A 16,186-nucleotide genomic window follows, 5' to 3' on the forward strand; every position below is an offset into this window, starting at 1 on the left:
TCATACACCTCACATACGCCCTCATACACCTCGCATACGCCCTCATACACCCACATACGCCCTCATACACCCACATACGCCCTCATACACCTCGCATACGCCCTCATACACCCACATACGCCCTCATACACCCACATACGCCCTCATACACCCACATACGCCCACATAGCCCTCACATACGCCCACATAGCCCTCACATACGCCCACATAGCCCTCACATACGCCCTCATACACCTCACATACGCCCTCATAAACCTCACATACGCCCTCATACACCTCACATACGCCCTCATACACCTCACATACGCCCTCATACACCTCACATACGCCCTCATACACCCACATACGCCCTCATACACCCACATACGCCCTCATACACCCACATACGCCCACATAGCCCTCACATACGCCCACATAGCCCTGACATACACCTCACATGTAGGGTTCCTTCAGATGATACAAGGTCATTTGAATTATGTGAGTGGAGACAAAATGTATGAAAAGACTGTTTGTTCTTACCCGACATTGCCTTCATGTCGCCTCTATTTTTTTATTTATGATTTTTTGTGGCTGTAGTGGCCCTTTATTCAAGTTGCAGACAGGAAGGGGGTAGAGAGAGAGAATGGAGATGACATGCAGCAAAGGTGCACAGGCCGGGATTCTAACCTGCGACCCGCTTGCTTAACCCACTATACCACCGAGCAGCTCAAGTCGCCTCTATTTTAACCCTTTAGCTACGCATCAGCTACCAAAGGTTAGGTATAATACTGTCAATAGATGCAACATAAGGAGCAGAGTAAAACTCTAAACTTTGCCCAGGGTTGAGAGGAAGGCAACCTGAAATCTACATTAATTTTCAATACACTTGGTCTACCTTGACAAAGTTAAAAAGCCCTTGTTTCTCCACACTATAACCCTTTCCACACTGCGAGTCAGGTGGAGTGGCATTTTTGAGTCTTGTCAGGTAATGAAATTGTAAATGTATTCTGACATGGACTGCAGATGTTTACAGAAAGATCAGACCTGACTGCTCTTCCACTGCATCTCTGCCGGGATGCCCCTGTTTTTAAAATATCCCCCAATCCCCTTTGTGATAAGTTCAGTCTGTCTTGCAAAAGTTTCCATCCTGACTCTGAATTCTCCAGATGTTCAACACTCCAGATTCTGGCATGAATATGAAACAATATGTTTCTACCATCCAAGACACAGAAAACTCAAATATAGCAGCCAGGAAAGTCTGATTTCACAGAACGCAGTAGACAAAGGCCTGCAGGGATCACTGCAGAGACAAGAGGCAGAGCTGCAGCTCATTCTGCTGACAGAGGAAGATAAAAGATCCATTTGAGTCAGATCTGCGCATGCACTCATCTGCTCCACACACTGTCACACTGTTGGAGTATTTCTCACAGGATCCTGAAGTCTTGCTCAACAGCTGAGGAATGAAACAGCTCTGTCTCGCTGGTTTCACAGCAATCACAACAACAAGAACAGTTTCAGTTTGCTTTATAATCCTTCTGATGAGAAACACAGATCCCAGTCTGGCACAAAGTCTCAGATTACCACATCATCGTGCACGTGGAACCTCACATCTAACCAGGAAACCCAAACAGGTTCGTCCTGACATGACCTTATTTAACATTCTTATCATTCCACACTCAGTTATGGAGGTGAAGTCACACACACGTGTGTGACGGTTCACGCCTGATGGTCATGTGATGCTTCACCTTTCAGTTTCAGTTTTTCAACTCAATTCAAAAATATTTGAAAATGTCATTCAAAATTCAAACTTTTGGCATATGCTTTCCTCACCATCCATCCACCCATCCGTCCGTTTCCTACACCCCTCTGAGAGGATGCCCAGGCAGCTGTTACATGCATGTATCCATCATCTTTACCTGCTTATTCCTATTTCGGATCAAAGGGATCTGCTGGAGCCCAACCCTGCTCTCTATGAGGTTATCTCTCACCCTGGGGATTGTTTTGTTGATGTTGTTGCTGTGGTGCCAGATTTCTGTTATTGAATGTATCTACATAAAGTAGTTAAACGCCTAACATTTCAGATATTTACACTACAGAATATGTTGGCATGGCAACTGCTCACAGGATGCAACTGGATTATATTTAACTTTTAACTCTGTGTGATGCAAGCGCGTAGCCAGTAATGGCCCACCTACATTACTCACTGGCCCTCCCTGCCAACTTTGATCAAAATACATATTTCACATAAACATATTCTAAAGAATTATATGAGAAAAAGGTATAAATATAAACCTGATTTGTTGTTGACTTGTATTCAGCCTTTGTTTTTTTTCATCTGATTAAAACAGAACTTTTGAAACAAGTTGCAGGGATCGAGCCCTGGGACATAATTGATCGCTCTGGTTCCGACAGATTGAGCTGCCTTTAGCCAGCTAGCTAGCCGGCGTTGCAGCCGACTTTATCGCCACAACAATTGCTAAACAGAGTTCATTGATTAGTTATTTAAAAAAAAAAAAACTTGAAGAAGACACGCCACTGCCAGTGCCTCGGACTGAGCCCACCCAGCCCACTTCTTCACACTCAGCCCCAGAGGAGGTTAGCCCTGCTAAAGGAGGTTAGCCCTGCCGCTAGAGGAGGTTAGCCCTGCCGCTAGAGGAGGTTAGCCCTGCTGCTAGAGGAGGTTAGCCCTCTGCCGCTGGCTCGCCGGCACCAGCGCTCTCTCCCGGTCAACCTGCGGTTCCCCTCCATTTATCCACAATTGATGAACCAGCTTCACAGGCAAGTTTGGGTGTATTTCCAAGCACAGTCAAGAATGGAAAATCAAGATGCTTCTCATCAAAGTGGTATGGACAGTCTTCTTGGATGGAATACATTTTAAACAAGGACTCAATTTTGTGTAAAATGGGCAGACATTTCCCCAACGGAGCTGACGGCCTTTAATCTGTCTGTTTGTCATGTTTTTTGCTTAAAAGTTTTTATAAGTCCGCTTTCTGGGACAATATGGTCCATCCTTTTTTGTCCTGCTCCACCTAAAAAAATATTTATGCCTACGCCACTGGTGTGATGCGCCTTCAAACCTCTCTGGAAAGATCCTAGAGACAACTTCTGTTGTAATAGACGCTATATAAATAAAATTGAATTGAATTGAAAACCACTGAACTGAATTGAACTATATTGAAACTTGAAGTCAATTGAGTTTAATTTCCTTCTCCTTTGTGTCGTTCCAGGTCTTACTTGAATTATACAATCCAGCAGTTCCCCCCCGGTGTTGGTCCCTCCTGGTGTTAGTCTCTCATAACTGGTGTCTTGTTGAGGATAAACACAGCTTAAAGCTAACGCAGAAAACTAAACACTACGTAACTCAGACTGAAAATAAATCACCTGACTGCCGCCGATGTTTAAAACTGAACCTCTGAATTCACGATTCAGGACCTTGGGACTTCATGTAACTCTAGAAATGACTTTCAGGTAACATTATCTGAGATAAACTGTATGACACACTGAGGGTCAGGGAAACAAAATGTTCACTGAAAATAAGAGATAATGGTATCAATTTTACAAAAACCGTCTGTGAAAGGAAACACTGAAACAAAGATAATAACTTGAGCAGGGTGTTCATCTTGACAGGCAGCTATACACTATACAGGCAGCTAAAGATAAGTTCAGCACTGATCAGCAGTTAACCTGAAGCTGAACCCTTAAGTGAAACTGTGTGAAGTGGGTATTCATGTGCCGCCTTATTCAAAGTATCTAACACACTCTTATTTAAGCTTATAGTCTGATATAGTACCAAATAAAATACATTTTAATTTAGTTTTATTTATATAGAGTCTATTATAACACAACTCTCTAGGATCTTTCCAGAGACCAGAACATAACCTCTGACCATAGCCGTCGCAACCAATCATTGTGCTTTTCAAAATTTCCGTCTGAGTCAAGTGTTATTTCCCTCAATACTTAGGGTGCTTTCACACCTTTCCCGTTCAGGGGCTAAATCGATACAGTTGTTTGGTTTTTCGTTTGTAGCGTTGGTGTTCACAAGGCAACCGTCTGTAGCGGTTCAAAGCTGTTAACAAATGCCATGCGCGAACCAACTGTTCTCTCTTTGGTCAGAAATGAACACGGAAGGAGTTTCCTTTTCCGTAAAACAACAACTTTGGAACATCATAAGCGAGTGTGGCTAGTTTGTTTCTGTGTTTTTCTGTGTGCTTATGTTCTCACTGCAAACGAACCGCTCCAGGTCTGGAATGGAAGTGAGCCGAGACCACCTCTCCTAGGATCTCAGCTCACTTGTTTTGTCCCACATCCGAGCGTGATTGCTGTGTTCACATATACTTAGGGGGAAGATCTTTAGGGGGAAACGCTCCCTGTTCCGGAACAACTGCTCCAAACGAGACAGGTGTGAAAGCAGCCTGAGTTACCTACCCTAAGAAGGTATACGTACTTCAGACCACCTTAGACCACTGTGATGCCCTGCCATTACTGTCTTCTTGCCTCTCGATTTGTCCATCAATTTTTCCCAGCCCAAGAACAAGTCCACCACCTAGCCGTCTTTGCTTTAAAAAACCTAATTACATTTGTAAGGCTCATAAATGCATATCTGTCTATATAAGGAAATATGGAATATTACAAAGTTAATGTGTTATAACCATGGGGTGCTGTGATATTCTTTCTTACACAGGCCCACAATCTTTCACAATTCATTACAAGTTTAGAGGTAAATAAGTATCGAGGGAAATAATGCTTGATTCAGATGAATATTCAGACGACCCAGATTTCTACCAGTACTAAATTGCACCATGTACGGACGAATCTGCGGGGCTTCTTGGAAGCGTGAAGAGTCTCAAAACCCTTGTAGCCTGCCAGCCCTGTCGCCCTGTTTGTAACAATTACTTCTGGACTTCAGTAGTCCTTCCAACAGCATGGTCTGCAGTAACTTTTCCCTTTTCTCTGTTTCTCTAATAATAAAATCTGCGGGTTTGTGAACATCTGTTGTCTCTGATTTGTCATCTCTCTGCTCAGACCAACACTTCATTTCATCAACAACACAGCTGGGAACAAAATATATAGCTTTTTTAATCTGGAAGATTTTTTTTGTAAAATCTGTTGTCAAAGCTGCCCAAACTCTCAAAACTTTCCACCGTCACATCCCATTCAGCAAACGCTGAAATCAAAGGTGTTCTGCTTTGATCCATCCACATCTGAAGCATGAGGAATGATGTGACGGAGCTCTGCAGACACTCCTCTTCTCCATCCACAGTCCTTCCAGATGACATTTGTGGTGCAGAATCGCCTAGAGCAAAAGCACTGTTTCCTACTCCACCCAGTTACCCTCCCCCCAGGTACTGGGTGGAGTTTCATAAAGACTTTAACAACTCATCTGAGACTAAATCAGAGCAAGCAAAAAAGTAAAAACCCAAACCCCAGGAAACTCCTGCAACACCCTGCAAGGCTCTCCAAGCTTGAGATATGTGAGGATGGCACGATTTAAGGTGGCCCAAAGACAGTCAGAGCATGAGTGTGGTTCATCCGGGTCAGAACACAGCTGGACTCAGCTGGACCCAGAAACAGCTGGACCCAGACCCAGTGGTTCCTGAAAGAAATATCAGGGGTGCTACTGTTGGCAGAAATGCCACATAAGGGCTAGTATTTTTGCTTTTTCCCTCTATCAGGGTGGTCACACAGGTTTTAATACACACACATTCCAAACAGTTTACAATCAAACAGGCTAATTTTCAGAGATGCACAGATCGATCGGCAACCGATCTGTATCGGCCGATAACGCCCCGATAACGCCCCTATCGGTTCTCAAAATAATAGTTCAAAGCAGCCCGATCCGATGGCGTTTACAACAACAACCCGCCGCCCGCGCGTGCGTTCTCACATCTCAGACCCAGGTCTCCTAAGGAGGCGTGAAAATGGCCTTGCCGGTACGGGAGTTTTACAATGTCCGAATAAGGCAACAAATTTGCAGTTTGCAAGGTGTGCAAAGGAGATACCCCGAGGAGGAATGTTATAAAAAAATTTCAACACAACGAACCTGATAAGACATTTGAACGTTTCGCACATCAAGAAGTATATTGAGTTGGAAAGTTTGCTGCCACTAAGGCAGAGAAAGAACAGGAGCAACGCCGCTAACTCAGCTGTAACAGACACCTATAAAGAACAGAAACAACAGCAAGAAAAATAAAGAACTACATCATAGGGTAATGAGTTCATAAGCCTTGATCATCAGCTGCTTTCTGTTGTAGAAGACATCGGGTTTAAACGTGTTGTTAGCTGCTTGGATCCCGGTACGTGCCGCAGAGTCGTTAATATAGTTTTAGAGGTTTCCCTGGTAGACAGCCGTGTCATCAACAGACATGTCCACACCTTGATGACCTGCTGATGATGACCTTTGACTTTAACTGCACCCCGTTATAGCGCAAGAACAGCTTTTATCCATGGAAAAGAAAGTTATTACATCTCCTTTAATTGTTTGAATATGCCGTTGAAACAAATTAAAAAATGAAACAGAAATCTGGTCTTATCTTTCTATAGGACGGAGAGGAGGACAGAGAGCGAGATGAAGACCTGGATGGAGACCAGGGTTAAAACTGGGGTGGAGACCTGAATTGAAAGCAGGAAACACACACGATGACCCTTATAGTGAGGGAATGTGCACGTGCCAGGTCATAGAGAGCAGCCAGGACAACGGCAATTCAACCAGAGACTCTACAACAGAGAGCAGGAATCCTTCTGATGAGAAACAGAGAGAGAGAAAAGAAATGTCTGTGTATGAGAGTGAGTGAATGAGTGTGTATGTGAGAGAGAGAGAGAAGTAACTTCTTGTTAGAGTGTGAACAATACAGAGAAATTAGATCTAAGTTCTTTCCTAAAATTAAACAATAAGTCCAGGATTTTGATTCCCTCTCAGATCAGGACAAAATCCAACCTTTAATTGGAGAAAAAAAAGGAAAGTGCTTTAGAAGCAGCTAAATACATCAGTGCATGTCATAGATGGAGAGAAACAAAACATGACAACACAGTCGCCTTGTCCTTATACAGTCTCCCTGCCTATTAATGTAAAATAGTTCTGTATATATATTGTATGCATGTGTTAATTATTTAATGTTAAATATTTATTGGAATTGTATTAATATTTCATGTATTAATTGTATTGTAATTGTATGTATATGTATGCTTGTGCTTGTGAGTGAGTGAGTGAGTGAGTGAGTGAGTGAGTGAGTGAGTGAGTGAGTGAGTGAGTGAGTGAGTGAGTGAGTGAGTGAGTGAGTGAGTGAGTGAGTGAGTGAGTGAGTGAGTGAGTGAGTGAGTGAGTGAGTGAGTGGAGACTTTCAAAAAAAGGAACACATTTCTTCCTGACAGGAGAGCGTTGGGTTCCTGTTTCCGTTGTCTCATGGGGACCTCTGAACTGTCCTCTGAACTGTCCTCTGAACGGTCCCAAAGCCTGGTCCTGATGAGACAGGTGTCCTGGCTGCAGCCAGTGCTGATATGTGACTGAGACTAGTTATGGTTGGGGACAAACTGAATTCATCTGAGGCTTTAAGTTTGGTGAAACTGTTAGAGCACTGTAACGTGGAGTAGTCCCACCGTGGTACTGAGCAGTGGTCCCTGGGGGTGGGGGGTTCTGCCGTACATGTGCTGATCCCAGGCCACTCGGGGCATATTAGAATGCTGTCAGCAGAATATATTTTCAGAAATGCAACTTCTCACATCTGCTGGAATGCAGCACACCCTGAGCGAGTCACGTTTTCTCTCTCCAGGATTCCTGACAACAGCGATCACACAGTAAACACGTCAGTTATTTCACCAACAGCTGACAAAACAGCAGCCACAATGACTGGCAGCAGGAAGTTGAAGAAAAGTGAACTTTTTCCAGAGCGAGTGTGTCAGAGCTGGGTGTGCCCGCGCCGACAGGAAGCCACATATTCCACTCATAACCTCCTAATCCAGACTAGTGTCCACGGAGCTGCAGAACATGTGGCCATGAACAGACAGCAGTAAGGGCCCCGCAGACCCCCCAGAACTGGGACCGGCTCCGGCAGGTCCCACCCTGAACAGGAACAGTGTGGAAGCATCCTACATAAACCTGTGTGACCCCCCCGGAGAGAAGCTGGAATAGTAGCGCTATAAAAGACAAACTATGGTAAAAGAACGGTGATGTACAGAGCTATGTATGCATGGAAACCACTTCCCAAACTATTAAGCAAACTATTAACATAAAAGAATTCAAATTGTTAGTAAATAAACATATTTTGAATAGATACATATAACATTTATTTAATTATTATTAAATAAATAAATAATGTAGATAGTATATGGGTATGTGTATAGATAGATAGATAGATAGATAGATAGATAGATAGATAGATAGATAGATAGATAGATAGATAGATAGATAGATAGATAGATAGATAGATAGATAGATAGATAGATAGATAGATAGATAGATAGATAGATAGATAGATAGATAGATAGATAGATAGATAGAAATAAATGAATATTTGAATACTGAATATTTATATTTATTGAATATTGGTGCAAACTATGATAACTACATTATTTGAATTTGTTGATGTTATCAAATGTATGAATATGTATTGTTTTCATTTATATCTAAATTTTAAACGGAATGACTTTTATTTTTTCTTTATTTTATGTTTTTCCCTTTCTTTTTTTATATGCTACCTCTTTATGTTTGCTTTTAATTTTTTGTTGTAATGTACAGTGTATTATGTGTGGGACCCCAGGAAGAATAGCTGCAGTTTTGCTGTAGCTAATGGGGATCCAAATAAAACTATAAAAAAAACATATGTGGCATTTCTGCCAAGAGTATCTCCCCTGATATTTCTTTCAGGATGAACCACACTCATTCTCTGACTGTCTTTGGGCCACTTTAAATCGTGCCATCCTCACATATCTCAAATTTGGAGCAGCCTTGCAGGAGCTGCAGGAGCTTCCTGGGGTTTGGGTTGTTTCTTTTTTCTTAACACAATCACCAGAATTTCCATCCAAGTTCAGGAACTTTTAAGAGGAGAAAGGTGTAGGGTTGCTAACCGTCCCTTGATAGGTGCTGCTCACTGACCAAATATCTTGAAGTCCAAGACATGTGAGATGCAGTGTTGTACGGTAACCATGGTAACCAGGTGAAATAGACGAGGCTCGACATGCTTGAATGTGTCTTAGTTCAGTTATGATGTAAACTAAAAACAGATCAGATCAGACCAATAACACTATTGTATGAACTTAAAATGCACATATGTAAACTGGGACATAAAGGAAATAAGTGGAAAATTGACTATATATGTTGTTGTAAAGTCTATCCAGTGTAACATAAATGATACATTTGCTTTTGTCATCACAGAAATATGAAACTACCATATTCTAGCTTCAGCCAATCAGAATCCAGCCCCACACTCAAAGATCTTTGGTTGTCATTACATGTCTATGTCATGTTTGACTTTACTGGTGAGGTTTGTTTCACAAATTAGATTTTAAGCAACTAAGTACACTTACAACTTACGTGGTCTTTTGCGTTCTACTGCAAACTTTGCTGTTCTCTATTGTTTAAATTGTGTTTTTGTATTTTGATTGTTGTACGACGACCTTGAGTGCCATGAAAGGCGCCTAACAAAAGAAATGTATTATTATTATTTATAAACTAAAGTACGCGTCCCGTATTCAGCTGAAAAGGGACGCACTTTGTCCCGTATTACTGTGAGAGTCCGAAAATAGTCATAAAATGCCAATGGAAATTGGAAAATGGCATTGAGCTGTTGAGTTCATAAGTTATTTTTTTCTGCTTTACTACAACTGTAGCTACAGTCATGGCCTTTGAGGCACAAATATGTTTACAAGTTTTCTACAGACTTTCCTATTTGCACTTTTGTTATTGCACTAAAAATGTGCACTATTACAGAATAGATGTTCTGCTTTCTTTATGTTGTTTTATATTAATGTATACAATTTTAAGTTAGGCAGGACAGGTTTCTGTTTAAGAAAGATACTTATTTTATTCAGTCCATTCTGTTATTTTGTATGAAAGTGAATTGCTGGATAATAATTAGTGTTAGGAATGCTCCTCCTCTGGCTGGGGGAGCCAGCAGGTGCTGCTGATCTTCAATCAGCTCCAGCTGCCACTAATCACCAGCCCAGCGGAAAAGGACTTCACTCAGTGCTTCATCGTTCTGAACCCATGGGGCTTTTTCCCCCGTGTCTACGTTGCCTCCCTGGAATTCTCCTCGACGTCTCTGCTCCTCTTGCAACCATCTCATGGTTCTCTGTGACCCCCTGCCATCTACTCACGACTGACCCTTGTCTCCTGGACCCCCAACCATCTTCTTCCCCGTTTCCTCTGCCTTCCCCTCCAGATCTCACCCTGAGTTAGTTTTCCTTCCCTGGACTGGTTAGTACACGCACACGTCATTTCATAAAACACAAACACAGTTATTTACACATCTCATTCATATATAGACGCACCACATTCCCCCCATTTTCGTATCCCTAGGATAGTGTAGGGTTTTCCCTTTTGCATTAATAAACAGCCTTCTAGCTCTTTATTTAAATTGTTTGGTCTCCTGTCTGTTTGTGGTTGGTTACTCGGCTTCACCTCAGGTTTTGGGTCGGACCCAACAATTAGTTTTCCATGTGTTCATGGTATTCAAAAATATGCATCTAATTAAATTCAGGTTGGAGTCAAATAGTTTAAAAACCGTTTCACTCACAAAAAAAGGGGCTAAAAAAAAAAAATCACCTCACCAGGAAGGGTGAAGGCAATTTATTGAAGGAAATTTTATTTTTCAGAGGTGGGTAGTAACTAGTTACATTTACTTGAGTAAGTTTTGGGAAATTTTGTATTTTTAGGAGTAGTTTTGAATTACTATACTTGTTACTTTTACTTGAGTAGATTTGTGAAGAAGAAACTGTTCCTCTTACTCCGCTACATTAGGCTACGTTGAGCTGTTACTTTTCTTTTATCCCTTTTTATCTGCGTACGCATCAATCTCATGACATCACTGAGTGATTCTTTGGGAAAAATTGTTTGTTTTTGCATGTTTTGTCACATATACACAGACTCAAACACACACAGAGTTTCTATGATTCATGGGCTTGTTCTAGTTCTGCCTGGTTAAAAAAGAAAAGTACAAAGGCTGGAAATTTTGTGCTACTTGTGCTTAATTTATTTTTTTATTCTGTTATTTTATTTATTAAAGTACTTGAATTTACTTTAAGATTATTTTAATTTAAGCTATTTTTTATTAATTTTAATTATTTTTATTATTTTATTGATTTAATTTGCCTGAAGATGATTATTTTGTACTTTTGTCTGTTTGAATGGTTGTGTTAAAAAAATAAATCAGACGTTACTCAACAGTTACTCAGTACTTGACTAGTTTTTTCACCAAGTACTTTTTTACTTTTAAGTAATTATTTGGATGACTACTTTTTACTTCTTCTTGAGTCATATTATTCTGAAGTAACAGTACTTTTACTTGAGTGCAATCTTTGGCTACTCTACCCAGCTCTGTTTATGTTTCCAGGGAGTTGTCAGCCCTAGTGAGGTGACGTCAGCCCTAGTGAGGTGACGTCCACCTGTCCAGGTGAAGAGACCCGAACACACCACGTGACCCCTGCTCCAGCGGGGTTCCGGGAAACCCAAGGCGCCCCCGCAGCCCCTCCTCTGAGTCCCGGACCGGGCTCGGCGGGACCAGCACCCCTAACAACCCCCCCGGGTCGGGACAACAGACGGACCCAAACCCTGAGCAGGAAGCCGAACCCAAGACACCCGAACCCAGACCTCCTCCACGTCCCGAGCCCGAGCTCAGCTGCTGGTTCCACCTACCTGCGAGCAGTGCCGCGGGCAGCAGCCCGCAGTACAGCAGCCCCACCACCACCTGGAGGTCCATGTCCTAATCCCCCGGGACGGGACTCATGTGGAGATAATCCTCCCGGGTCCACACCCGGACTAACCAATCCAGCCTGGAACCCTCGGATCCGTCCTCGGATCTGTCCTCGTTCACGCCCAGCTCCAGCTCCCGCACATCAGCCCTGACTGGGGAGTTGAGGTGGAGAGACGCGTGGCCGCCGCTGTGAGGCGCGCGCTGGTTCCGGTGCGTAAAGTCTGATTTATGGTTCGGCGTTAAGTCGACGGCGTAGGGTTACGCGCCGACGCACACCGTACGCGTAACCCTACGCCGTGGGCTCTGCGTCGGTGTGACGCGGAACCGTGAATCAGCCTGTGACTGGGGCCAGTGTGCGCGGCTCCGAACCGCTGGAAAAAGTGATTCACGTGGGCGCCGCTGAGGCGCGTTCACGGGGAGGGGGTTCTGTTCCCCGGTCCCGGGTCCACAACACTCCGTGACCCGCTAAACTCGGTTGTGACAGCAGTTCCGCCCGGCACCGAGCACCGAGCAGCAGCTTGTTGCTCCGTGTTCCTGCGTGGGTTTCCCCGGGTCCGGCTTGTTTACTGTCTGGAACCCCGAACATCTGCCACGGAGCCAGAGCGCGCGCGCCCCCGCGTGGAGGCAGTGGTCCGAGCCATATATATATATATATATATATATATATATATATATATATATATGGTCCGAGCCAGCAAGTCCTGCTTGGTGAAACCAGCCCACACCCCAATCAGTGTTGTACAAGTTCATACTTCTCATGAACTAGTTCACAGTTCAGCAGAGGTGTCTTTTTTTTTTTTTTTTTTTTTTTTATTTATTAACATACAGTACAAACGATGACAAAAGACAGCATCTGTGTGTGTATTTCTTTCCCTCTGCCTCCTTTGTGTGCTCTCCTTTCTTTTTTATTCATCATTAATCCTCCAGTCTGGGTCTGGGATGTCACAGCCTCTCCCTCCCTCTGCTGCCCTCACCCTAGCACTTGCCTTCTTTCTCCGTGTGTGTGTGTGTGTGTGTGTGTGTGTGTGTGTGTGTGTGTGTGTGTGTGTGTGTGTGTGTGTGTGTGTGTGTGTGTGTGCGCGCGTGTGCGTGCGTGCCGTGTTTGAGTGTAAATAAGGTGATGAAAATAGGTACATAAATTGAGAATATTGATTCGAGAGTGAACAAATAAATAATTATCATATAGAGTGGTGTAGCATGATATCATATAAATATAGCATAATAAATATAGTAATATCCTAATATAACATAATTTGTATAAAATATTATAACATATAACCAAATTATATCACCATACTATTATATATTACAATATAATACTATAGTTTAACATCCCAAGAGATTTCATAACTTAATATAATAATATGAAACAATATATCATGATAATGCCAGAAATAATTATTAGAGTTAGAATTGGTCATTTATGTTTTGCAATGAGGGGTGAGGTCAGACCGGGGCGTCAGGGAAGCGTGCAGGAGGCCCCCACCAGACTCCAGTTGCCCGACCGGGAGCCCCAGCAGGAGGCAAGTAGGACGGCAGTGAAAGGAAACCCCCCCCCCTATTATATAAGTGTGTATATATATATATATATATATATATATATATATTATTATTTTTTTCTCCTTTTTCTTTCTTTCTTTTTTTTATTTTCCCCTATTCCCTTTCCCCCACTACCCCTCCTGATTAATTTTGTTAGTTCTGTTAGATGTCATTTAGAGTCAGGAGGGATCGCATCTTGGACCGCAACCCGACCCAGAGGAGGCTGCCGGCCCGTTGTGGATCGACCTCCTGTGCTTCTCCTACTCTGGGCAACTCCCAGACCCTGAGGAGGGGGTCTGCCCGCTGAGGAGAAGCTTTCCAATTTTTCATTATTCAGCAGAGGTGTCTTCAGTATTCACATTCATTACTCAGGTAGAAGTATAGATACTAGAGTTTAAAAATACTCCTGTAGAAGTTGAAGTATCAACTCAAGTTTTTTACTCAAGTAAAAGTATAAAAGTACTGGTTTCAGAACTACTTAAAGTGTAAAAGTAATGTAAGGGGGAAAAAAGCCATTAAGGACAAAAGCCATTGAAAATGATGCATCTTAGTATAATGCAAATATATTAAAGAACCATATATGTGTACTATTGAGCATTAACATGTGTTTCAGAGAGCAGCAGATATGATGACTAGTTTCCTATAAGTATTGTAATGGTGCAAAAAGTCAAACTTCAGAGGCATGTTATCATTTATCCTAACCTTTATTGGAATGTACATCCAAGTTTAGTTGCAGGAATCTGAGGGAACGGATGTAAGAACAAAACTGGACAAGAACATCTGAAACAACCACAACCAAATTCACTCTATCCGGATGGAGCAATTTAACTGGATAGGTTTTTTTTAAAGCCCGAAATGAAATAGTAACGAGGCTGTTTTTAAAATGTAAGGAGTAAAAAGTACAGATAATTGCATGAAAATGTAAGAAGTAAAAAGTCGTCTGAAAAATAATGACTCCAGTGAAGTATAGATAACCAAAATTACTATCTACTAAATCTACTTAAGTAAGGTAACGAAGTATTTGTACTTCGTTACTTGACACCTCTGTTATATATATATCTATGGTCCGAGCCACCAAGTCCTGCTTGGTGAAACACGCCCCGCCTGTACCAGCCCACACCACAATCACAGTTCATACTTCTCATGAACTAGTTCACAGTTCACATAGTTTAAAAATGAACAGAGCTGGGTAGAGTAGCCAAAAATTGTACTCAAGTAAAAGTAAGATAAAATAAGATAATCCTTTATTTTCTCCCTCAGTGGGGAAACTTACTTTGTTGGCAGCAGTACACTTAGCACACACATGCAGGGGAGGGGTAAGAAGACTCTAAAAAGTAAAAATAAAAAATATATATAAAATATGTATAATTACAGAAATATGAGCAGTATATACAGTAGATTGAAATAAAAGAAACAGTGCAAAAAAAGCAGGTGTAGTGTTGTGAGGTAGACTGGCAGATATTGCACATATGATATTGCACATCTTATGTTATTGCACAAGTTATTGTCCGTTGGCTACTGAGAGCAGGCCTGGTTGTAAAGTCTGATGGCAGCGGGGAGGAAGGACCTGCGATGCCTCTCAGTGACGCATCGCGGGTGATGAAGCCGGTCACTGATGGAGCTCTCCAGGGCTCTGACAGTCTCATGTAGGGGGTGGGAGACATTGTCCATGATGGAGGATAGCTTAGCCACCATCCTCCTCTCCCCCACCACCTCCACCCGGTCCAGACTGCAGCCCAGGACAGAGCCGGCTTTCCTCACCACCTTGTCCAGTCTCTTCCTCTCTACTAGTACTGTTACTTCAGAATAATATGACTCAAGTAGAAGTACCCCGTAAAAAGTAGTCATCCAAATAATAACTTGAGTAAAAGTAAAAAAGTACTTGGTGAAAAAACTACTCAAGTACTGAGTAACTGTTGAGTAACGTCTGATTTATTTTTTTTAACACAACCATTCAAACAGACAAAAGTACAAAATAATCATCTTCAGGCAAATTAAATCAATAAAATAATAAAATAAATTAATATTAATAAAAAATAAAAAATAACTTAAATTAAAATAAAGTAAAGTTAAAGTAAATTCAAGTACTTTAATAAATAATAAAATAACAGAATAAAAAAATTAATTAAGCACAAGTAGCACGACATTTCATGGCTTTGTACTGTAAACAATGAGATAATAAAACAGGATAAACTAAAGATTAATATAGAACAGAGTAGTAAGATCCAATAAAATAGGGGTGAGCATAAAAAATTAACTAAACTCATAAAAAAGAGTTACATGGGTCAGTTAAAAGCCTGATTAAAGAGATGGGTCTTGAGCCTCTTTTTAAAAACATCAACAGTCTCTGCAGCCTGAGGTTCTCCTGAGGTTCTCCGGGAGGATGTTCAACAATCGAGGGCCATAATAACTGAATGCCGCCTCCCTGTGTGTCCTGGTTCTAACTCTTGGTATGGTTAAAAGGCCGGAGGACCTCAGGGTCTGCGAGGGTCGATAGGGTAAAAGTAGTTCAGACAAATAAGAAGGCCCAAGACCATTAAAACACTTAAAAACTAGTAAAAGAACCTTAAAATCGATAATGATAATCAATAATCAATATTTTTTGGTGAGAAGTACGAATGATGTTGTTATGAGTAGGTTTCTTTTCTGTGCTGACGTGTTTTTTGCACCTTGACACTGCATTTATACAGTGTGAAGATGCCTTTTTTCCTTCCTCCATCCCAAGCTTCCACCCTAATACGTATACAAAAACAGTATGATTTTTT

General features: G+C 41.9%; 1 protein-coding gene across 2 annotated transcripts in view; it reads right to left on the reverse strand.

Moving 5' to 3' along the window:
- Positions 1 to 12,118, reverse strand: part of piezo1 (piezo type mechanosensitive ion channel component 1 (Er blood group)) — a 119,280-nt gene extending 107,162 nt beyond the window's left edge. For both annotated transcript variants that reach the window (XM_061746189.1, XM_061746188.1), the window contains exon 1: positions 11,825 to 12,118. In XM_061746189.1, the coding sequence (XP_061602173.1) occupies positions 11,825 to 11,888 (64 nt within the window). In that variant the 5' untranslated portion in view covers positions 11,889 to 12,118. The remainder of the gene's footprint in view (positions 1 to 11,824) is intronic.
- Between the last annotated feature and the right edge of the window lie 4,068 nt (positions 12,119 to 16,186).

Source organism: Cololabis saira, chromosome 17 (assembly GCF_033807715.1).
Source record: "Cololabis saira isolate AMF1-May2022 chromosome 17, fColSai1.1, whole genome shotgun sequence".
In the NCBI taxonomy this organism is placed as follows: domain Eukaryota; kingdom Metazoa; phylum Chordata; class Actinopteri; order Beloniformes; family Belonidae; genus Cololabis; species Cololabis saira.